Source organism: Brachionichthys hirsutus, chromosome 1, assembly GCF_040956055.1.
Source record: "Brachionichthys hirsutus isolate HB-005 chromosome 1, CSIRO-AGI_Bhir_v1, whole genome shotgun sequence".
NCBI classification, from domain to species: Eukaryota; Metazoa; Chordata; class Actinopteri; order Lophiiformes; family Brachionichthyidae; genus Brachionichthys; species Brachionichthys hirsutus.
In genome coordinates, this window is record NC_090897.1 from 11210037 (window position 1) to 11232251 (window position 22215).

The 22215-nt window shown below is 43.7% G+C and overlaps 4 protein-coding genes and 1 long non-coding RNA gene across 7 annotated transcripts; 4 read left to right on the top strand and 1 right to left on the bottom strand.

Moving 5' to 3' along the window:
• The first annotated feature begins 1913 nt into the window (after nucleotides 1–1913).
• slc38a7 (solute carrier family 38 member 7) lies at nucleotides 1914–7661 on the top strand. Its single transcript, XM_068738987.1, has 11 exons — nucleotides 1914–2165; nucleotides 2517–2570; nucleotides 2957–3101; nucleotides 3459–3603; nucleotides 3676–3774; nucleotides 3941–3998; nucleotides 4095–4209; nucleotides 5089–5236; nucleotides 5551–5750; nucleotides 5862–5913; nucleotides 6101–7661. The coding sequence occupies exons 1-11, from the start codon at nucleotides 1914–1916 to the stop codon at nucleotides 6201–6203; spliced, it is 1371 nt and encodes a 456-aa protein (XP_068595088.1). The 3' UTR covers nucleotides 6204–7661.
• Nucleotides 7660–11993, bottom strand: si:ch211-122f10.4 (cathepsin A-like). Its single transcript, XM_068738877.1, has 11 exons — nucleotides 11824–11993; nucleotides 11115–11226; nucleotides 10895–11032; nucleotides 10654–10812; nucleotides 10444–10535; nucleotides 10125–10209; nucleotides 9888–10034; nucleotides 9667–9812; nucleotides 8535–8697; nucleotides 8370–8459; nucleotides 7660–8302 (listed from the first exon to the last, which is right to left on the bottom strand). The coding sequence occupies exons 1-11, from the start codon at nucleotides 11991–11993 to the stop codon at nucleotides 8219–8221; spliced, it is 1386 nt and encodes a 461-aa protein (XP_068594978.1). The 3' UTR covers nucleotides 7660–8218.
• Nucleotides 11994–14530: 2537 nt separating this feature from the next.
• On the top strand, nucleotides 14531–16191 carry LOC137896075 (transcription factor E2F4-like). Its single transcript, XM_068741607.1, has 7 exons — nucleotides 14531–14689; nucleotides 14921–15030; nucleotides 15149–15304; nucleotides 15567–15610; nucleotides 15784–15848; nucleotides 15941–16121; nucleotides 16163–16191. Exons 1-7 carry the CDS (start codon nucleotides 14531–14533, stop codon nucleotides 16189–16191), a joined length of 744 nt encoding a protein of 247 aa, XP_068597708.1.
• Nucleotides 16192–16195: 4 nt separating this feature from the next.
• Nucleotides 16196–17199, top strand: LOC137912535 (uncharacterized). Its single transcript, XR_011106360.1, has 4 exons — nucleotides 16196–16217; nucleotides 16477–16524; nucleotides 16638–16682; nucleotides 16792–17199. It is a non-coding gene; the product is annotated as an uncharacterized lncRNA (long non-coding RNA).
• Nucleotides 17200–17659: 460 nt separating this feature from the next.
• On the top strand, nucleotides 17660–21351 carry gas8 (growth arrest-specific 8). 3 transcript variants are annotated; one of them, XM_068756642.1, is made up of 11 exons: nucleotides 17660–17724; nucleotides 18153–18242; nucleotides 18613–18810; nucleotides 19214–19414; nucleotides 19519–19573; nucleotides 19667–19869; nucleotides 20121–20276; nucleotides 20431–20511; nucleotides 20683–20879; nucleotides 20986–21050; nucleotides 21175–21313. In XM_068756642.1, the coding sequence occupies exons 1-10, from the start codon at nucleotides 17722–17724 to the stop codon at nucleotides 21005–21007; spliced, it is 1206 nt and encodes a 401-aa protein (XP_068612743.1). In that variant the 5' UTR covers nucleotides 17660–17721; the 3' UTR covers nucleotides 21008–21050; nucleotides 21175–21313. The 3 variants fall into 3 exon arrangements, with proteins under 3 accessions (XP_068612743.1, XP_068612751.1, XP_068612715.1); XM_068756650.1 differs by having other exon boundaries at nucleotides 21138–21295; XM_068756614.1 differs by lacking the exon at nucleotides 20986–21050 and having other exon boundaries at nucleotides 21153–21351.
• The last annotated feature ends 864 nt before the right edge of the window (nucleotides 21352–22215 follow it).

Here is a 22215-nt window from a genome sequence, read left to right on the forward strand (position 1 = left end):
ACCTGGTCATTCTCTAAATTCTCCTCTACCTGCTCTCCCTGCAGATCACCTGCTTTAGTACATACACACAATTATAATCAATGAACCGCACAATCTCACAATATATCAAATCTGTGGATCTATCTCGGGCATGTGATGCATATGGAAACTAAACAAAGACAAAGCGATCCTTTCATGCCTCCCTTTCTTCTTTCAGCGTGTCACATCGGATAACGTACAAACAGGTACGCGAGTTTGTTCAAAAATCAATAACAAGGTCACGTGACAGCAATGCTGCCGGGTCACGTGCTTCAGGAATATGAGGAAGTCACGCGCCTGCCTCGGGCTCCTCCCCTTTCAGACAGACTGTCGTTATTCCGACATTCAACTATAATCGTATTGGGTTTTAAAACATGACGAGAAGCCTCCAATCTCATCTCATGTACTTGCTGAGGGGTTTGTCCCGGCGGAGACGACACGTTGGCACCTTTTAGACAATGACGAACTGCATTACCCACAATTCCAATCGAAAACACATGACCCAGAATTGTAGTCACGTGATCAAGTGACGCCCGCAGCTCTTTGTACATGCTGAAGAGACAAGGGCGGCAGCCGGTCGCTACCTGCAGAAGGTAATTCAAAGCTTGTCATTCTTCAAAGTCTGTAATTATTAGGCCAAAAATGAATTACAAGTAATTGTATCTCTGTGTGGTCAAAATGAAAGCATTTCGAGTTCAGCCACGACCGTAGAACGCCGAGCCTACTATTGGGAAGGTGCTGGCTGCGTGGACAGAAGGTATTCTGTTACCGATGAAAGGGAAGCCCTAATCAATCAATCAGTCAATCAATCAGTCATTAAGAGGGGGTGAGTTTAGCAGCGTCCGTTCTGTCTGCGTGCAGTTAGCAGTTGTGTTGTTCCCTTGGACTTCAGTCCATTTCTTTAGTGGCTGTGCTGTCATGTTTACCTTTGGTGGCCTGTATGAAAGTATCAGCCTTCTAAGTGTGTCTAACAACTGATATTTACATACGTATTTATGTTTGGATTGTTAAAATATCGTTCTTCTCCGGATCCCTGCCACGCTCTTGTTTAGCTCAATGCGTGCGTGCACTCATGTGCGTGCACATTCTGAGCAGCCCGACGCGCCTGACTGTCACAATCAAGCAGCCTTCTCATTCAAACTTTGAACCACGAGTGGTCAAAACTAGAAAAGAACTCTGAGAAACCTCCGCCGAGCAGCTCGTTCCGCTCGTAATCGGATTTACACCAAACATGATGGTCTAAGACCCATTTTATTTTATTTTTATTTTTTGCATCAAGATCTTAACAGCAGTTTAATCCTGCAATAAAAAAAAAAAAAAAAAAACGAAGATCATGCATGGGGACCAATGGCGTATGCGTCTGAAACTTAAAAAGCACAACGGAGCATGATAAGGAACTATATTAGCCCGATAATTAAACATAATTAGGCAGGTGGCCTTCTCCTTTTAGCTATTTGCTTGTTGTAATTCTGGTTTGTTCCGTCCACCAAGGAGGTTGTTTTCGATGGCGTTTCCTTTCTGTCTCTCTTTTTTCTATTTGTTAGCAGGAATACGGAAAACCGGCTGGATGAGAGCGGTCCGGATCCCGGATACTAAAAAATAAAAACTCCCGTTTACTAATCGTGGAGGCTTTAGCAAAAAATGCTCCGTTTTTAATTCACCAGCGTAGGTGTCTCTGACTCGGACGCTATTTCGTTCCAGATCGCTCTGGCGCTAGTGACCTCATCATCTCTGCCACCCGAGTGTTTGGGACACTGGACATAAACCACAGCCGGTACCGTGGGACTTCCTGTCCTCCCGTTTCCATTTTCTGATCAGCGTTTCCTTCACTTGTACTCCGATGGATATTTCTGATGTGTGTGATCCTTGACAGGCGAGTGTCAGCCGGTTCACCCATGGCGATTAATGCTGATGCTGAGAACTGGAGTGGGATTGGGAGCAATGACTCCGGACAAAGGGCGTGGCTGCTGCAAAGTCCCAGCGTGGATTCCGACAGACACTTTGAGACCGACGGGAGGAGCAGAGGCGTGTCCTCTGCGGGCGCGGTCTTCATCGTCGTGAATGCGGCGCTGGGAGCAGGTCTGCTGAATTTCCCTGCGGCCTTTAATATGGCAGGAGGAGTAACGGCAGGCGTGACGCTTCAGATGGTGAGCAGCTTCCAGTGATGTCTGCCCCGTCCACAAACAGCCCCGTTACCCCCCCCCCGCATGACTCGTGTATATATGTGTACAGAGGCAAGCAATAAGTTAGGCTGCAGCCCGCAGTTCTATTGACGTATAGCATGTTGCTAAATGACAAATGCTAATCAGAAACAAATATGGAGACCGAATGGATGTGTTGAAATTTCTCTGGTAAATCGTGAAAGGTCGGCGTCAATGGGAAAAAAAAGCTAACAGATGGCGCTCGGTCGCTCGGTCTCCCTCCAGCGAGTTAGTTTCCAGCTTATAGATGATAATATCAGGAACGCTAACACGGTGTTTCCTGCTTCTGTGTTCCAGCTCATGCTCATCTTCATCATCAGTGGGCTGGTGATCCTGGGCTACTGCTCCCAGGTGTGTGACTTAAGCCTTCTCGTTTGTTTCGTCTGCACCATTGAAATCTGACCGTTTCTTTTGCATTAGTTTGTTTTCCTTCGGTCATGGTGAGCTAATCTGTGCCGTTACCTCGCTTTGGCTTCTCTTCCTGATCCTGTGTAAGCTTCACCTTTATTTTGGGAGGATAAACCTTTATTTAAAGCATGTGGCATCTTTTAATTTTGAGGTACCATCTTGCTCCTTGTTAACCCAACTGCCGAAGCCATTTCTGGCTCAGCGGGAGCATCCTCTCCGCTTTACCCTCCTTCAGTGGACGACGTCAGCGCAGCAGCTTTAGATAACACTGATGCACTCATTGATTCAGTTCACTGTTCACTTGCTGGTTTCCTGTCTGGTCTCTTTAGGTCAGTAATGAAAGCACCTATCAGGAGGTTGTCCGAGCCACTTGTGGGAAAGCTACAGGAGTCATTTGTGAAATATGCATCGCTGTCTACACCTTTGGGACGTGTATCGCTTTCTTCATCGTCATTGGCGACCAGCTGGAACGCTGTGAGTAAACTAACCGCTGGCGCCCCTGGTCCACCCGCCAGCCACCCTGTTTCTGTGTCATTTGTCATCAGCATTGTATTTTGTCACTATTGGCTTAGATTTCAGGGATCGTTTGGACTTTAAACGAAACCCGAGGATGCCACTCAGCGCTATCAGCCCACAAATGTGTCCCTCATGTGACTCAATCTCACACTTCCACATTCGCAGATGCTTACGAAGCAGGAATCCCGCTCCTGGAAACGCACTGTGACCTCCCACCTCCTTTTTTTTTTTTTTTTTATTGTAATGAGTCAGCGAGTAGTTGTAACTTGCTGATCGCCTGTCTGCTCACTTTTCTAATTGCCGTTTCTGTTTCAGTGGCGGCTGCAGCGATCCACGGACCCGATGGCGTCGTCAGCAGCCACTGGTACTCGGACCGCAAATTCACTATCGTTGTCACGGGAGTTTGTTTTATTCTGCCACTGTCCATCCCCAAAGAGATCGGCTTTCAGAAGTACGCCAGGTAAGAGTGCTCCGTCGCGCACCTTATCGTCACTGAGCAACCTGCGTGCTGACGGGATAACCGTCTTTGCAGTGCGCTGAGTGTGATGGGGACCTGGTACGTTACCCTCGTGGTCATTATTAAGTACATCTGGCCCGATAAAGAGATTCCTCCAGGCTTCGTTCCCACCAGGTGAGCTCTCTGCAGCACACTTTCACGCCAAGTGGAGGAGCTTTCAGGAATCTTTTGTTACTCACCATGTCAGCATGAACCAGCTACGCATTCTAACACACACATTGTAGCATCCTCGCCCCCCCCATGCTTTGCTTGAGTTGCTAAATCGCTGTGTCCGTTCCAGTTCTGCTTCCTGGACTGCGGTTTTCAATGCAATGCCCACCATATGCTTTGGCTTCCAGGTATCGTATGATTTGAGATGATGAAACTGTGTTTCTGTGGAACACTTGAATGTTGCTGAGGCATTTTTTTTCTTCCTCCTGTCCGCCCGTCTGCAGTGCCACGTCAGCTCGGTGCCAGTGTTTGACAGCATGAGCAGAAAAGGCATCAAACCGTGGGGGGTTGTTGTCACGCTGAGCGTGATAATCTGCCTCTTTGTTTACACAGGAACAGGTATTATCAGAGTAATTCAGACACAACCTTTGAGTTCATATTCACTTTGGGTAACGCCATGCACTCACGGGAAACCATGGAGACGATGCGTAATCATGTTCCTGATTTAAGTATTTCAATTCAAACTAGAAAAGCATTGAGAGAGCAGACCTCCGCCGAGCAGCTCATTCCCCTCATAATTAGATTTACACCGTCCACACGGTGATCTGGATCATCATCAAAAGGTTCTAAATCGTTCTTGGTATCTTCGTACCAACCATGAAAAGTAAAAGTGAATCAGAGTTGATGTGTATTTGTAACAGATTTTTGCATACATAAATGGGGTTTTCAATGTTAAGTTGTAATGTTTTTTCCTAATGTCATTCTGCATCCAATATGGATGATTTTTGGTGGTGAGATCGAGGCCCCCGCCCTACATGACTGTCAAATTGCATGAACGTCGGTCAATAAACCGCAGAGATATTGAGGAACAAATCAGAATCAGAAGTAGTTTATTGCCATTGTCAATGAGGGTTCACTGACTAGGAATGTTTCTCTGTGAAGTCGTGCTACATGTAACAGTAATGACTAATTCAGAAAGCATACAAGTACAGACACATCACAAAACAGCAGCGGTAACGAATGTTACCGAAAATCTCAAACTGATCTAGAATCCAGGATCTCTTCTGGATCCTCACCAAAAATGTAATCATTTATTCCTGTAAACATTCATAACACTTTCTGAAAATGTTATCAAGATCCGTCCAGAACTCTTTGAGTGATCTTGCTAAAAGGTGGACGGACAGACAAACGGTGATTACCAGTGTCATTACACTGGTAACACAAGTCTGCCGTTCCTTCCGGTGAGATGGTATTCAATGCTCGTCATGTCCTTGCCAGGCGTCTGTGGCTTCCTGACGTTCGGGTCCAGTGTCAGTCAAGATGTTCTGATGTCGTATTCTCCAAATGATATTGCTGTGGCCATCGCAAGAGCTTTCATTGCCATCTGTGTGATCACCTCCTACCCCATTTTACACTTCTGTGGCAGGTAAGATACGTTCCTGTTACTACTGTAATAAAATTATTTTAATGGCGCAAGCGTAAACATTGGTGAGTCTAAGCTGGCCGTAGGCGCGAGTGTGAATAGTCCTGTGGTGAACTGCTGACGTGTCCAGGCTCTGCCTCCACCTTACATGCAAGGTCGTGGCACGAGGCTCATCTGAGTAAAGCGGCATCATCCCGGTGACCTCACCATCGTGTGTGCTGTGCCCTGCCTGCGATAATTCATCGTCACGATTTGATTTCCTTACGGTGATACAAAATGTCCTCGCTGCACTCTTCACCAACCATGCGTCCATTCAGGGCAGTTATAGAGGGGCTGTGGCTGCGTCTCCAAGGCGAGCAGGTGGAGGTGTGCGTCCGTCGTGAGAGGAGGAGGCGGATCCTGCAGACGCTGGTGTGGTTTACGGTCACTCTCGTCCTCGCCCTCTTCATCCCAGATATCGGTCGGGTGATCTCGCTGATCGGAGGATTGGCGGCATGCTTTATTTTTGTATTCCCAGGTAACTTTTTCCTGTCTCTTTTTAAAGTTTCAGATTTGTCATTTTAAGAACACACTGACCCCCCCCCCCCAAAATAAAACAAAATAAAAACAAGTCTCTTTAATTTGACAGGTTTGTGTTTGATGCAAGTCAAGTTGTCAGAGACAGACAACCGATCAAAAAGGTGAGACGCCGTTTGCTGTATTTGTGGAGTTTCTCTAAATGGTGAATAAAACCAGTTTCTGAATCTGCATTATTGTCGTTTAATTATAGCATACGTCTCTTATTGTTGATCGAGTGAATCTGAATGATCAGACATTTGAGTTAACGTTTCCATGATGAGAATTTTCTTGAACCTTGGTTTGTTACAGCTGGCATGGATTACTGATATTTGGCGCCACCATGGTTACGATCGGGGCTTTCATCTTCGGCCTTACAACCACCAACTCCATCTATCAAGACGTCGTCAACTAAAGGAACTTTCACATCAGGGAGTGCAGCTTCTGTCATTGGGTCAGAGGGGTGGGCGCCTCATCCCCGCGTTGCTAACATGAACTACTGGATGATGTGGGCCGGGGAAAAGCGTTTAATGACGCTCAACTCGAGACCTCTGGCAGGTCATCCTGCTGCGTGTTGAGTTCAAGCTCCACAGCTATTTATTCCATCAGGTAGTAGAAACACGTAAACCCATGCCAAGTGACTTGAGACATTTTTTTATTTTAAAGTTGTTTTGTTTTTTATGATTAAGCTCTTGGTGACTTCTCCTTTGTTTGGCCCCTTTATGAGCGACACGTTCCTGTCCTGCTTACAAAGGCTTGAGGGAACATTGTGTAGAACGATCGAGCAATCAAAGGGACAGAAATTGTACCAATTTGTATATCTTAACCTGCATATCATGTTTCCTTTTGAAAAGTACATGCCCGGGTCCTGCTGCAGACTTGGTTGGTACTGCTGCAGTTGGGGTGAGGTTCAAGTCTTGATCTGTTCTTTTCCAGTGAGTTCTTCCACATATACGGGAAAAAGGGAAGTTTCCAATATTTTGGTGAACTGATCTTACATTCAGGAAATCGTGTAACTTTTTTTAGTCTTGTTACTGTGATAATTCTGCAATGATTTTTTTATGAGGTATTGTGAGGAGTATCTTGGAAAACGTGCAAGCTTTATTTAATTAAAAATAAAATGAGTAAAACAAATGGCTGACAGGTGCAGCAGTGTTTGAAGGGAACAGCTGTCCTTTCAGGTTGTGAAAAGTAGAACTAATTGAGTGTGAGTATGCACATGGGTTGGGGTTTATGTATAATAAAGGAGTCGTACTCCAAAGTAAGGCTTCATTTACTTGAAAGAGTGCAGATGTCACTTTTAGATCGGTCAAACCCACAAGCCTTTTTTGTGGGTTTAATGACACAATTCTGAGACTATATTTCAAGTTCAACAAACTTAATTGCGTCTTGTGAAATGACCAAACAGGAAATGAACTCTAAGAATGTAATTATTGCCGGAATGTTGTAAATATTAGGACTGTAACCACATTTATTGCATTAATCTGTTGATTTCAAGGATTGCTCATTTAATATTTAAAATGTTGATGAATGAGAAAATGGCTTTTTACCATTTCCAGGCCCAATAGTGACGTTCTTGGGTTACTTCTTGCATCCAACAATCTAAATCTAATTTATTATGTCAGAAGCAAATTAAAAAATTGCTGAAGTGAACAGATTATCAAAGTTTCTAGTTCTCCTTTGAGATGCTGTTGCAGCTCCTGCTGTGCTACAAAAACAGGAGCTGTGTAGAAATGGGTTTTTTTTCACATTGATCTCGGTTATATACAGGGTTTCATTTCTGTAAAAGGGATTATTTAAGTGAGTGTACCAAATATCGATCATAATTTGGAACAAGAGGCTTCCACCAAAATGATTTGCCTACACAAAAGCTGAAGTTATAAATATTTTAGTAAAATGATCAGCTGTAATGAAAAGAATGACCAATAAAGTACAGTTAAGGCTCTTTAATAAGTGAAAACTGGAATTTGTATTTGTACATGTTCAAAATTAGCCATTTTCTGAAAATGAATCAAACTGCACAATTCAGCTTTACAGCATTTCCTGAGCAAATGTATTGTTTGATCGGAGAGTGGTTAAAGGATGGGATGAAGGACCATTGATTTACAGCCAGATATTACATGATGCCAACATGCAGATTGTGAGTACCCTTTAGTACTTCTTAGTTCATGATTTCTACTCACTAAAAACCTGCCTGAAGGAACCCGATGATTCTATCCACATTTGTACAATATTCACAATCAAAAGGAGAATAAAAAAAACTGGAACCTTGTTTCATTTAAAATCTAATGTAAAGAAAATGCCATATCCCTCATGTGCGCGCGTGTGTGTGTGTGTGTGTGTGTGGGGGGGGGGGGGTCCTCCCTTGCAAAGTCAGCTTCCCTGAGACAACTACCATGGAACGAGTGATGAGTGCAGCTCTGACGTGGTTCAGTAGGATCCATTTGTTAAGAAAGACTGGAACATGTGAAGCGCTGGACCTGGAGCCCACTGGGGAACCATGTGACCTGCTCCCTGCAACAGACAACAGCATCAATATGATGCCAGCATACAAAAGTACGGCAGTAAACCTGGTTGTTACCTTAACTGTCAGGAAAGTGATGTTCCCAAACTGTTGGTAGAAACCAGCTACCTGGTCATCATGAATCCAAGTCTGATACTTAGTGGTGGGCTGAACACCGGAGAGAAGAGAGCGTGTGTGTGTTTTGTGGGGTTTATTTTCCATACATTTAATTACAAAGCCTACCTCCAGGCCGAGATCGTCCACAAACCACTGGTCTCCCAGAAAGTTGCAGGCCATGTCGGTGTCTCCGTTATAGAGAAGCGCTTTAAGCCCCAGAGCGAGCAGCTTCATGTACGCCGCTTTCATTGTTGGGTACACGTTGGTGTACTGTTCTCCAACTTCATCACTGCAAGTAGAAAGAGTTAAGAAGTTACGTGTCCCTGCCCTCCTGTCAAACAGGGGAGGCCAAGATTCGGCTTCACCGAGGGACACATGGGAGTGGGTGCGTGACAGCTTTTAATGCGCTCGTTCTAAATGAATACTAAATAATAATAATAATTAAGCGGTCAGTTGTTCTACCACTCGGAAGGGATGCAGTAATATTTGGCACCCGCTTCATTGAGGATGAGTCAAACTAGCTTTTCCTCAAGTGACACCAAGAGGTTCCAGATTGAGATTTCACTCAATTAGTCTGCATTTATCATTAGTGACCAAGATTTATTACCGAGCGAGCCTCGTGCAAAAACAAGAATGTTTTCTACGCATAAACAGAAAAATGGCTCAACGTTCCTGTGGTTGACTCAAAAGATGATCAAATCAAATCACCAGTGAAAGAGAATACATCAACACACAGATTCAAATTGACAGACTGCTTGTATATACAGTTACAATTGGTTATAGATGGCTCATGTTTTGCATGAAGGGACAAATAGTTTTTTTTTAACCACATCATCGTTTTTTGCTGCACATTTTCCTGTATTTCCCTGCAGTTTATATCGTTTCAACCACATATGCAATGTCGTTGCACATGTGGCAGACTTGGGCAGGCATTTTTTATTTTATTTTATGATTGTGTTTCATGTGACTGATCAACTGGCACAACATTCCTGGATTTCCAATACTGATCAGAGTGAAAAAAAATACAATATTGCTGTTTTTTCCTCCATTATTATGCAACCCTTTCCCCAAACATTTTCTTAGGATATTGTTAGATGAAATCAAGGTTCATTGGGCCTAGATATTCAGTATGAGGAATTATATATATGAACAAATACTTAACGCCCCCCCTCCCACTGGAGCCATTGAGATTTCAGTGGAATCTTTACCTGTGAAACCCGAATGTTTCACCTCACATTCATGTTTAGCCACTGCATACCTGCACAGGTCCCACGGCGGCAGCGTAGCTGGTATGTGTAGCGCTTTCCTCACGTCGCCTCTCTTCAGCCAGCTCATCTGAGCTGTGCTGTTGATGCAGGCGGGGACTTCACCCAGAGGCACGGAGGCAGACGTCGCACCTGAGAACTGCAAGGTATTTATCATTCAACAGCACAACGCCACGATGGCGAGCAGCACCCGTTTAAGTCGGGAAGCACTCACCTTGCCGCCATCTTTCCTGTAGTTCATAAACAGCTGGCTCATGACCCTCTCGTAGCCTTTGTGGGTCTTTCTGCCACCCTCACAATCCAAGTACAGGGCATATTCATTAAGTCCACTACTGCACACAATCGCAAAGGCCGCCGTCACCTGAAGAGGGACAAGGCGACATTTAAATTGTAACGAGTGATGCTGCAGCAACTTTAAGTTCCTCGTGAAATCAGGGGGGGGTACACATACCAGCGTCTTGCACGCGTCTGAACTCGAGTTGTGGAAATTACACCTCCCCTTGTCGCAGCAATTTATGTTGAGATCACGCCACAAACTGCACATAAAGAGGACAGCTGTAGAATGAGTAATTTATCACTCGTGTGCTTGTTGAAGCCTAAAAAGCTGGAAATGATTCCAGAATAGAGAAAAAATGAAAAATCAATAGGTTAAATTTGAATTAGAACTGTATACACAGGTCCATAAATGACCCAAGGGAACAGACTAGGGTGTCCACAGCTTTGCTTTTTGAAATGCAAACATGCCTCCTCTACAATAAAGCAACACTCACTCTTCTCCAAAGAGGCCATGGTAGTAGCCAAAGTAGATCAAAGTTTGGTCATTGAGCGCAAAGCTGCTGATAGCATTGCCCACTGCGAAGCCCTGAAAAACAAAACAGATGTTTAAAACAAATGTAACATTCCGTCTTACTGGAAATGTCTCCTTCGTCCTTCAGGATGCTGCTGATGAATGAACAGAAGCTGCATGGTGGGCGTCTCACCTTCAAGTTGACTTTAGCAGGTCCTTGAGCCACAAGGAGGCTCAGGGTGGGCACATAAATCCCACCATAGCTCTCCCCGAAGATGAAAAACTCATTTTGAGCAAACTTTGGGAACTTGGCAAAGAAAGCCTGGAGGGCTCGGTAATTATCGTCAGCGACCTGAGGGAAAACGCACAACACAAAAACGCTGATTCCAAGCCTCCAGTAAGTTCTCAAAAGGGGAGTCAGAGACTGAACTCACCCGGTCATCGTCAGTGGCATAATCAAGGTCATCGGAGAAGGAATATCCCACTCCTGCAGGAGATTCGACGTACAGCAGATTTGCAATCTTGTTCCAGCTGAATTTGTTCTCATACAGGGTGGCCCCATCGTCATTTACCTGAAAAGGAAGTCCCACGCCTAAATCAGTCGGTTTCATGAGGTGCAATGCTCCAATAATACACACACGGAAGGATGCCCACATGAAACGGGCCGTTCTCCGATAAGAAACCGTCCAGGGAACTGCAGCCCGGGCCCCCGTTCAGCCAGAGCACCAGAGGGTCTCGGGCCGGGTCACGCTGAGAAGTCACAAACCTGCCGAGCAGAACTAAAGTTACGTCACCGGAAGGTTAAACCCGCCTTCAGCACAGGCTGAGACACAAAGAAAGAGAAAAGGAAGCTTTATTGATGTCATTGTGACGCTGCAAGCACACAACGAACGGAGCATTTGGACCCGGAGTTGGGGGGGGGGGGGGGGGGGGGGGCGCCTTGCTCAAGGGCACAAATTCAAAATGATATTTAATATACACGTCAGATTTCAAATATTTTAACATTTAAAGACAATTTCTATGAACAAATTGAATGAAAAAGTCTGGAACGGAGTCGTCTTTTAGGGTTACCGGCATATTTCTGATTACCTAACCAAAACACTGAAAACTAAAATAAAATCCTGATGGAAAAAAAGAAAAAACACTCAAGGATTAAAAAAAAAAATTAAGTGTCTGAGTCAGAGTTAACATTTTCTCTGTAAAAAAATAATAATCTGATTGTAAATCGATGAGGATCGAACCATGTGACCGCTGCTTTTAGGAACATTCGCACCATAAATGGAGAACCTGGGCTGCCTAATCCTAATCCCGAGGAATTACTCCAGGTAGAATAATAAAGGAAGCGCCTTCAGCAGCTTCTGACCAGTAATGGAGGAACCTCCCCGGCCGGGCCTGCAGGTATCCGGACCACTGGCGGAAGTTGGGTCGGAACATCAGACCCGGCAGCTCGGTCACCTCGTCGGGCGCGTAGAAAGCCCGACAGCCGAGCGGAACCACGGCGAGCAGACACAGCAGAACCCCGGCGGCGAACATCACGACGACGGCCGTCTACTTCCCGCAGGAGCGAAAACGAACCGGACGGTCATGTGACTGGATCACGTGACCAAGCGTGCACGCGCCCGGAGGAGTCGCTGGTTCGAGGCGCAGATTTATGTTGACAAAAACACGTTTATAAAAGCAGAGAGATCCGCGATTGGAAGTTTGGAGGATTCAAATATGCAAAATAAGAATACATGTATCTGGCTAGGAGATGCATTCTGAAACAGTGGATAAGTGACAAACCTCCCACTGTTACACAATGGTACCAAGAAGCGTACAAAGTTCTGCCCTTAGAAAGGCTTACTGCACGTATGAAAGGGGATGATGGCCTCTTTGAGAGAACGTGGTCAGCCTTTTTGATGTACTTGCCCCCGTCCCTTCGGGACACAGTAAATAAGGGGAGATATGCGCTGAACTGGAGTGTCCCCGTGATCTAATGTCATCATCTACCTCAGAACTTATTGTTTTTGTCTCCTGGTGACTTGATTTAATTTACTGTGCATGTTATTATTTTTGTTGTATTTATTTCAGTTATTTCTATATTTTAATTCTTAACTTTGTTAGATTTTCTCCTTTTTTTCCCTCTCTTTTCTCTTAGAGCGAAACGAGTGGGCGGTGCGGGGTTACAGGGTTGGGTTTTTGAGTGACGATGGTATGGAGTTATATGAAGCGACTTTATCTTGGATGGTGGTGTATATTTCTTTGTATTTTGATATATTTGATTACAGAGTGCTTGTTATTGTTTATGTTCTGTAACAAAAATTCAATAAAATCTATGTACAAAAAAAAAAGAATACATGTATCGATCTTTTAACATAAATATATAGAAGATTCAAATATGCAAAATAAGAATACATGTATCGATCTTTTAACATAAATATATAGAAAATGTAAATATATAGCATTTGCCGAAGTTATTTAAACTAAAACACAGAAAAGGCCGAATATTAATAGCTGTTGTTATTTGGAAGGATGGCGGGACTCCATTTAATTTATAACATTCTCCGTGAAATCTGTATCGACATTATCCACGCAGGGAGACCAAACCAGACAGAGTTCATTCGCCTTTTCACGATATTAGCAACATATTGATGGAACCTTCAGCCAGAATAACGGGAGAGAGTGACGTGGACCGTGTCCAGGTGAACCCGCCTCCTGTCCGGTCAGCTGGGGGGGGGGGGGGGTCGTTTCCACGCGGAACTCAGGACCCACGAACAAACTGCATCCGCCTGAACTCCATCCAAATCCTGTCGACGGACCTTTTGAAATTCGCAAAGGTGAGTGATCGATAAAAAAACAAACCTGTATATATTCTGTTTAAAGACTTTTAAATCTGGTGTATTAAGAAGAGACCGGACAGGAGCTTTATTTTGAAGGCAGATATAACCTGGTAGCGGAACACAAAACACGCGTGGAACATAAAGTTGTTCCTTTACATTGGATGCGGACTAAAAGAAGAACGAATCTGTAGTTTGTAATCACGACCCACGACCGAGTGTCGTGTTCAATAGCTGCTACGTTAGCATCCGGAGCTCCACGTGTAAGTTCAACGTTACCGCCTGCTGCCCACGACCCTCCGGTAAACGGGTTATTCTCAGCGCGAATCGGATTATTACACCTAATCCAAGCGTTTGAGGAACCGTGTCGTTCGATTATGCTTTATTTTTATTTTTTAAAGATTAAATGTAAATATGCAAGTAGTCAGCGATACAAACTGATCGGATCGAGTTTTCCTATCCGGGCTGATCTGATCGTGTTTTCCTCTCCGGGCGATCGGATCGTGTTTTCCTCTCCGGGCGATCGGATCGTGTTTTCCTCTCCGGGCTGATCTGATCGTGTTTTCCTCTCCGGCCTGATCGGATCGTGTTTTCCTCTCCGGGCCGATCTGATCGTGTTTTCCTCTCCCGGCTGATCTGATCGTGTTTTCCTCTCCGGGCTGATCTGATCGAGTTTTCCTATCCGGGCTGATCTGATCGTGTTTTCCTCTCCGGGCGATCGGATCGTGTTTTCCTCTCCGGGCTGATCTGATCGTGTTTTCCTCTCCGGGCTGATCTGATCGTGTTTTCCTCTCCGGGCGATCGGATCGTGTTTTCCTCTCCGGGCCGATCGGATCGTGTTTTCCTCTCCGGGCCGATCTGATCGTGTTTTCCTCTCCGGGCTGATCTGATCGTGTTTTCCTCTCCGGGCTGATCTGATCGTGTTTTCCTCTCCGGGCTGATCTGATCGTGTTTTCCTCTCCGAGCTGATCTGATCGTGTTTTCCTCTCCGGGCTGATCTGATCGTGTTTTCCTCTCCGGCCTGATCGGATCGTGTTTTCCTCTCCGGGCCGATCTGATCGTGTTTTCCTCTCCCGGCTGATCTGATCGTGTTTTCCTCTCCGGGCTGATCTGATCGTGTTTTCCTCTCCGGGCTGATCTGATCGTGTTTTCCTCTCCGGCCTGATCTGATCGTGTTTTCCTCTCCCGGCTGATCTGATCGTGTTTTCCTCTCCGGGCTGATCTGATCGTGTTTTCCTCTCGTGTTCAGCGGGGATGCATTGTGGAGGAACCCCACGCAGTCCCGTGGGAGACGCCGCCACGCCAAACGACAGCCCCGGGAGGACGAGGGACATGAGGAGCCTTCGGCTGCTCACCTCCAGGTTTATCCAGCTGTTGCAAGAAGCTGAAGATGGCGTGCTGGACCTCAACAAAGTAAGTCAAGTTCCAGAAGGCTGGAGGAACTATAAATGAGGGCATTAAATGTGTTTACCTTTATTTTTTAAGGTCTTTTTGAAATTGTGTTTTGTACTTTTAGCCACAAATCTCTAATAGTTGTGTTTTCATCCAGATGCTGTATCCCTACTAAAGTATGTATCTATCTATAGACAACTGTGACCAGATGTTGTTGTTGTTGTTGTTGTTGTTGTTGTTGTGCTCTTTCAGGCTTTCAGTGTCCTCGCTCTCGGACGCAAAAGGCGAATCTATGACATCACAAATGTGCTGGAGGGCATTGGGCTCATTGGGAAGAAGTCAAAAAGCATTGTGAAGTGGAAGTAAGTTTTTTTTTACAGCTGCCTTGTGTGCATCTGTTTTAACATTCTGGCATGTCAAATTGGGGGGACATTTTGTTTAAGAATATAATGCTTATTTTTTATTTTCTTCCTAAATTAGAGGGCCACTGCCAGGGAAACGCGCCCTGGAGATCAACCAGAAGCTGGTGGAGTTGAAGTCTGACCTGGAGCTGCTGCAGCAGAAGGAATGTCTGCTGGACCAGCTGAGATTCCTGACTGAACAGAGCATCTGGAACACGAGACACGGCTGCAGGAAATATCCTTTCGCCAGAAAACGAAGCAATTAATACAGTAATGTGTGAATGTCGGTGGTGCAAATCTACAGCCTTGCTCCTGTCAGTCTGCCCCAGGGCAGCTGTGGCTCTTTTTTTTGGGGGGGGGGGGGGTAAAAGCACTAGCAGTAAATGTCTTTATTACTCAGGCCTGTTACTTTCTGACATACCGACGGGATCTTTCAGGTTTTTAGTCAAAATCAAGTACCGAACGCTGTTTCAGGTGAAATCTTAACTCAAACCAACTCTGACCTATGTGAATCATGAAGACATCGGCAACTGCTTTCATGGTAACGCACGGGAATATTTGGGCTTTCTTGTCATTTCCTGGTACAACTGAAAATTATGAACGGATATTGCTGCAGTATGTTCGTGAAAGCCTTTTTTACTTTCATTCAAACCTGCACGGTCGTCCTAGTTATTGGTGGTTTGTTGGAGAACTTCTGCTCTCCTCTTTCTTCAGGGCATAATCTCTTGGCAGTACAAGCACCGTCTGGCACGCAGCTCGATGTCCCCATTCCAAAAGCTGTATGTTTTGCTTCCCTGGAATTAATTGTATTTTCTTTATTTTTTTAATGACTTTAATTTAAATGTAAAAGTGTGTGTGAATCCCCTTTCAGGTCCAGAGCCGCCCTGCAAAGTACCAAATCCACCTGAAGAGCATCAACGGGCCGATAGATGTCACACTCCTTAACAAACGCTCTGTGAACTCGGCGCCAGTCGTATTGCCCGTCCCGCCACCCGAGAGCGTGTTACGGAGCGCCATGCTGGCCGTGTCCACGTCGCGTGAGACGGGAAACGGCATCCCACCGTGTCAAGCTGCAGATGATCCCGTGCTGCAGGACATGCAACGTCTTCAGCCTTGGGCTGAGCCTAACCAAACCAAAGCAACTGAACGTGAGTATGTTTAGTCTGAAGCAAGCTTAAGTAAATGGAATTCATGGGGGGGGGCATTCTTAGCTCTCCTTATCTGGACTGAGGTGGAACGTCCTCATTACCTGATGGAGACGCCTCATCAGTTATACTTCAGAGGATTCTGGTTTTGTGTTTGTCTCTACATCCTTGATTTTTTTTCTTGCATTAATCCATTCCCTCTTCATGCTGTTTTAGTGCTGAGGAGACTCACAATGTATTTTTTTATTGTTTGTTTTTCCAGTGCAAGACTCCTTAAAAAAGCTGGAGGAGTTCCTGCAGCCCACCAAAGGTAGGATGTGCTTTGTTTCTTGTGCCTATTAATTATTTACATTCATTCATTTCTTATATAATTTTAACTGACCGTGTTAAATTATAATTTGGTACATCTTCTTCATTCTGCAGAATTACTAAAAGCAAATGTTATCAAAGAGCTCCTTGGATCTGAAGGTAAGTGTATTTAAAATGTATCTTCCTTACATAATACAGTATTTATAACTACTGCATTTTGGTACTATTATGTATTTGTGATGATCACTTGTTTTTCTTTTCAATTTAGTTTGTTCTCCACTCCGCCGCTGACCTCCGGCCACATCTGGAATGCATCTGGAATCTGCATGAGGGTGAAAGCTTCTCTAACGTCTGTGCTCAGTTTCATCTGAATGAAATGTAAAAAGTCATATTTGTCAGGAAATGTATTTGTTTCTGTTATTGAAAAATTGTATAATAATGCCTTGGGTGTTTTTTGCGACATTGTGACTACCTCATTCATATACCGATGACTTCACATATATTAATAAGGCAGGTTTGGTAATCAATATGTGCGTATATATATACACAAGTGCATTTTGGTCATGCTTGAGTTGAGTGTGTCTTGAGTTCTGAAACGTAATGCTTTCCTTGGTTGCGCTGCAGTGCTCCTATGCACATTTAGTGTTTACAATGATTACCGTAGAATCCAGTTAGCTGCCATTACTATGCAAAAATGCTGATGATTAGAGACTGCACATCGTGCTACCTTCAAATAATAGAAATCAAAGTCAGACTGTAGATCATTCAGTTTAAAATTCCTTCTGATGAGTAATAACATTTATACATTGGGCATCTAATGTGTGTTTCACTGGTTCAAATGCATGTGAAAAATCATGAATTAAATGTGTACATGCTGCAGAGTAATGCAAAAATGCCTTCCACTGCTGCAGAGTAAATGTTAGTATGACAATAAACCAACGCCGTCAAATAAATGTTTTGTTTTTACGACGTTTCTTCATGAAAATATACTTAGAGTAGAGCACAGTAGTTCAGTAAATGCATTTCCGTTTAGGTTACCTTTTGGTTTCTGGTGACGACATCGCCCCCTACCGGAGATGTATAAAACAAGCGCCGCCGCGTCCTCCTGTTGCTAGGGCAACGCGTGTTCGGGCTGTTTTCGTTAACGGTGGTTCGGGTCGACCCGTGGAAGAGTTCCCGTTCTTCGGAAACAAACGCAATGGTGAGGATGTTGGTCGCTATGTCTAGGTTCTCAGGCATCCAGGTCGAAGGTCAATCACGAAGAGCAAAACAAGGAGAATCAACTGAACGTGTTTACGTTTGGTTGATGACCTTTCACCTCTCGTCCAGGAGACTGACGCAGTTCTGAATGACCGGTAGAGGGTCCAGATGCTTATATTCCTGTTGGCGCAGAAAACAAACGTTTGATTTTCATCCAGGTCGAGGCTGTTAGTAGTGAGCCGTCGTATGTTGCAGCTAGCAGCTAAAAGCTAACGTTAGCTAGCTGCCACAACATTAGGGTAGTTAGCCGCTTATGAGTTCTCATTTGTTATAATTCACGAAATGCGAAATAACTGTGTTCAATGAATACTCTTGGGCAGCATTTTGATTTAATTCATTTTTTTCCCTGGTATGTTGCCTTTTATCCAGCCACCCAAAGTCAAAAGCAAGAAGCCGGCCAAGGCAAGGACACCCACGCTGATCGATGGCCTGACCAAGGAGGAGATATCCAAGGAGCAGGTCAGAGCTCTGCTGCTATAAACGTGTGGATAGCGATATTTGTATATATACATGTATATGCGTTAAAAATGTGTTTCAGTATGTGCAATTCCAGCAGATAAATTGAAACAGGAATAGTCCTAACCGGTGGAGAAGAGGCAGACACGCAGCCCTTGTTTCTAGCTCCACCATCATTTGAACCTCTGCCTTCTAAAATGCGTGTCATGTGCAAACCTCCAGAGTTTAATGCAGTATTTTACTGTAACGTATATTCTCAGCCCAGGTCCAGATACATTCAGGATTTTTTTGGCCTAGTTACACATACACACAGCACATTGTCTGGCTCAGAATGCCTCAGATATGTCCATACCAAAATGCATTTTTATTTCAGATGCAAGAACACATCGTCCACCTTCGAGAGGAGCTCGACAGGGAGAGGGAGGAGAGGAATTATTTTCAGCTGGAGAGAGACACGGTCCACAAGTTTTGGAAGATCAACGAGAGACAGCTAGAGGTGTTGACGGCTGAACAGAATAAATTAGATAAGGACATAGAGGATGATGAGGGACGCCACCAAGTGGAGATCAAGGTAAGTCGAATACACAAATGTACTGCGATAACTTACAAGTACTGTCACCAAAATTCACAACCAGATTTTATTAAGTGTGTATTTTACATTAGAGTATGTGAAAGACAACGTTTTATTTAAGCCATTATTTTCTTTCTTAAGAATGATGAAAGGAAATAATCCAAGTGAGCTTTCTCATTGCTGGAGCGGTTGCTCAGACAATGATGATGGTTGGACAGCTGAGCATTCAGATAAAGCTGCCTATTAAAACAATCTTTTACTATTAAGTTGGTGCCTTTTCTTTTCTCACCCAACTTTTCTCACACTCTGCTCTGTAATAAATACTAACCGGCAAACACTGTCCATGGGCAAATGTAAGGGCTGAAACAATTCTGTATTGCATATTTCTTTTTCCCCCCTCTAGGTATACAAGCAGAAGATGAAGCACCTCTTGTGTGAACATCAGAACACGATTTTGGAGTTGAAAGCAGATGGTTTAGATACTAGCCGAGCCATGCAGATAGAGCAGGAGAAGTTGGAGCGCGAGCTTCATAAGGAGAAGTATAGCATCATGCTAGATAAGCAGGAGCTCGATATCCAAGTCCTTGTGGAGCAGCTCAAACTGGTTGGTAGTTCAAACATTGTTTTTTTTTGTGTAAAAATCTGTGGGTTTTGTGGTTGAACAAAGCTGCGCTGCTGCAAACACAAGTTTGTCTGTTATCTCAACAGAAACATGATGAAGAAATGACTGAAGCACGGAACGCCTGGGAGAAGCAGCTCACAGGTAAGTAACTCGTCTCATTTGTATTTGTATTCCACGCGTCATGCTGCCAATGGCTAAACACCCAACATAAGTTCATTTTCATTAACTGTGTAGAAATCAAAGGCAAATACGAGGAAAAACTGGAGCTGCTGTCACAAGATCTGGAAAACATGAGGCGAAGTGAGATCAGCGAGAGGGCGGATCATTGGAATACTCACATCACTGCGCTTGTAGATGACCACAGCAAAACCATTGGCGAGGCTAATGCTAATCTTCATCTCATACAAGAGGATGTGGACGTGGCGGATTCACTAAAAGTACAGTGCAAACGTTCAGCGTCCTTATTAAACTGACATTCGAGAAAATTGTTACGTTTCGTTTGCAACTCGGGATTGTTTTCCTTCTCTGTGATTTGTCGCCTGACTATTTTTACAACGAATTGAAAAACTGTTTTAAATAGCCTCAAAGCATCGCAATTCAAAATAAATTTAGATACGCTTTACAAGTTATCACGCTGCTATCGTTTTGATTCATCTTGATTCAACTGTGTTTCATTTGCTTTGTCTAGAAACAAATTAAATACATGAGTGTTAAACAGAAGGAGAAGGAAACGGGCCTGGCTGCTATTCTTCAAGAAAATAAGATTCTCGCTGAGCGTGTCAAAAATGTCAAGGAGGAAAATACTGGAATCGAGAAGAAAATCAACCGCTACACATTGAAAAAGGTTGTCCTGTGTCAATGTTTTTCAGTTTCAGTTATGTGATTTACTGTAGCAGTTTGTGCTCTCTAATCAGTGTGTAGTGTGTATCCCAGTAACTGACACATGGCAGGCTTGCTTTGTACTGGCACGCGGTAATTTGTGACACTTTGTTCTACAGGATACCAGTAAAAATGTTGACAAGAAGAAGCTAAGGACTCTTGAATCGTATTATGAGGCACTGAAAATGAAGTTCAGTAAGGTAAAAGCTCTAAAATTGGGTTTACACAATGCTGTTCTCCGGTGCTGTCCAACTTAGATATGACCCAAAATGTTTTGTTTATTTATGCCATTTATGTGAATATTTTGGCATCACTTTTTGTATGGGCCCCATGTTTCTTTTGTCCCTTTTTTTTGCATCCATATAACACAGATGCAGCAAGAGAGGGATGAGCTTTACAAGACGTTCACGCAGACTATTCAGAGTGTACAGGATAAAGAAGACAAGAAGAGTGTTCTGCTGGAAAGGAAGCTGAAAGCGCTCACAGACATGCTGGAGAAGACTCAGCTCGACCCTGTGCTCTCTGCCTCCAGCATGGACCCGACTGCTGGGTCACAAGTCAAATTTAGGTACTGTTACATTTGCTTGATGCTTAGTCCTGTTATAATTTACCGTTACTGCATGTTGACCCCATGTTTCTAGAGTAAACGAAAATAAACTTGTACTTGGTTTTAGGAAATTTTGCACCCCAAACTAATTCCACGAAGAAATTACAGCACAAAAAAGTGCAGATTTTGAAGGTGAGTGAATTCACATATTTTCTAATCATGCCATCGTGTGTTTGTTTGACAAATGTTTTTTATATTTTACTTTTATTTCGCACATAGATTTTATACTTAAAGGGAAAAACTGTATTCCTGCCAGGCACATGAAGATTTGCTGCGGACCTATGAAGCAAAGCAAAGAGCTCGTTCCTGTGGAAGACATTTGTGTGAAGCTCTTTGAGATGAGTCACCCCAAGAATCGTCTGGAACAGGACCTGGATCCTGACAAAACGAGAGGCAATGAATCTAATAAAATGAAAATAAAAAATAATAATTTACAGCAAATCTCAGTTTATTTGGTTCTGATCTGAATTTCACATTTTACTTTGATACTAATGATATTTACATCTTCTGATCAGTTGTGGTTTCAATTGCCCACTCGTGTTATTAACTTGTTTTCCATGAAGACAAATCCTCTAGACAATAATTCCACGCTTTCCATGATGGATACTCATTCTGACCGAAGAAGACAGCAACAGTTCACATGGAATGTTTGTTTCAACATTTTATGAAAATCAGAAGTCTTTCTTTAAAAAAAAGAAAAATAAATTGCATGTCTTCAGACACCACACTGACCCGAAGATGAGCGTTTCCACACCTAGGTCAGGATTTAAACACGGCTGACCAGCCTGACGGCTAGATAGTTCACTTCAAATCCTGCATATGCACACATGAGCTGTGGCTTTTTTTTGTATTCAGTACATTATTGTTTTAATATAAAATCTAAACGTAAGTTGGGACAAAGAAAAAACATCAAGAAAGATTACCTTCAGAGCAGTTACCTGTAAAAATCAAGATTAAATTGTTTGTTTAGTGGGTATCAAATTTATCTTTACATTCTTATGTAGATAGATACCGATCAGGTTTTTTTTATCTTGTCTCTATTTAATAAACAGTATTTGCAGAGAATAGGATCAAAATTGTCTCTTTGTTTTGACAGGTAATTTACATTAACATTTGGATGATATTGACATTACCTCAGCACCCCTTCCTGTAAATGTACCTTCACTCACTGTACCACCTGCCATAAAAATGCGTTGGAATCTCCCAGGCCCAGAATATGATGCAGGTGCAGGTCCAGTGGCACTTTGTGCTCTAACATAATGAGCTGTCTATTCCTGGTGATTTTCATTTTAAATGC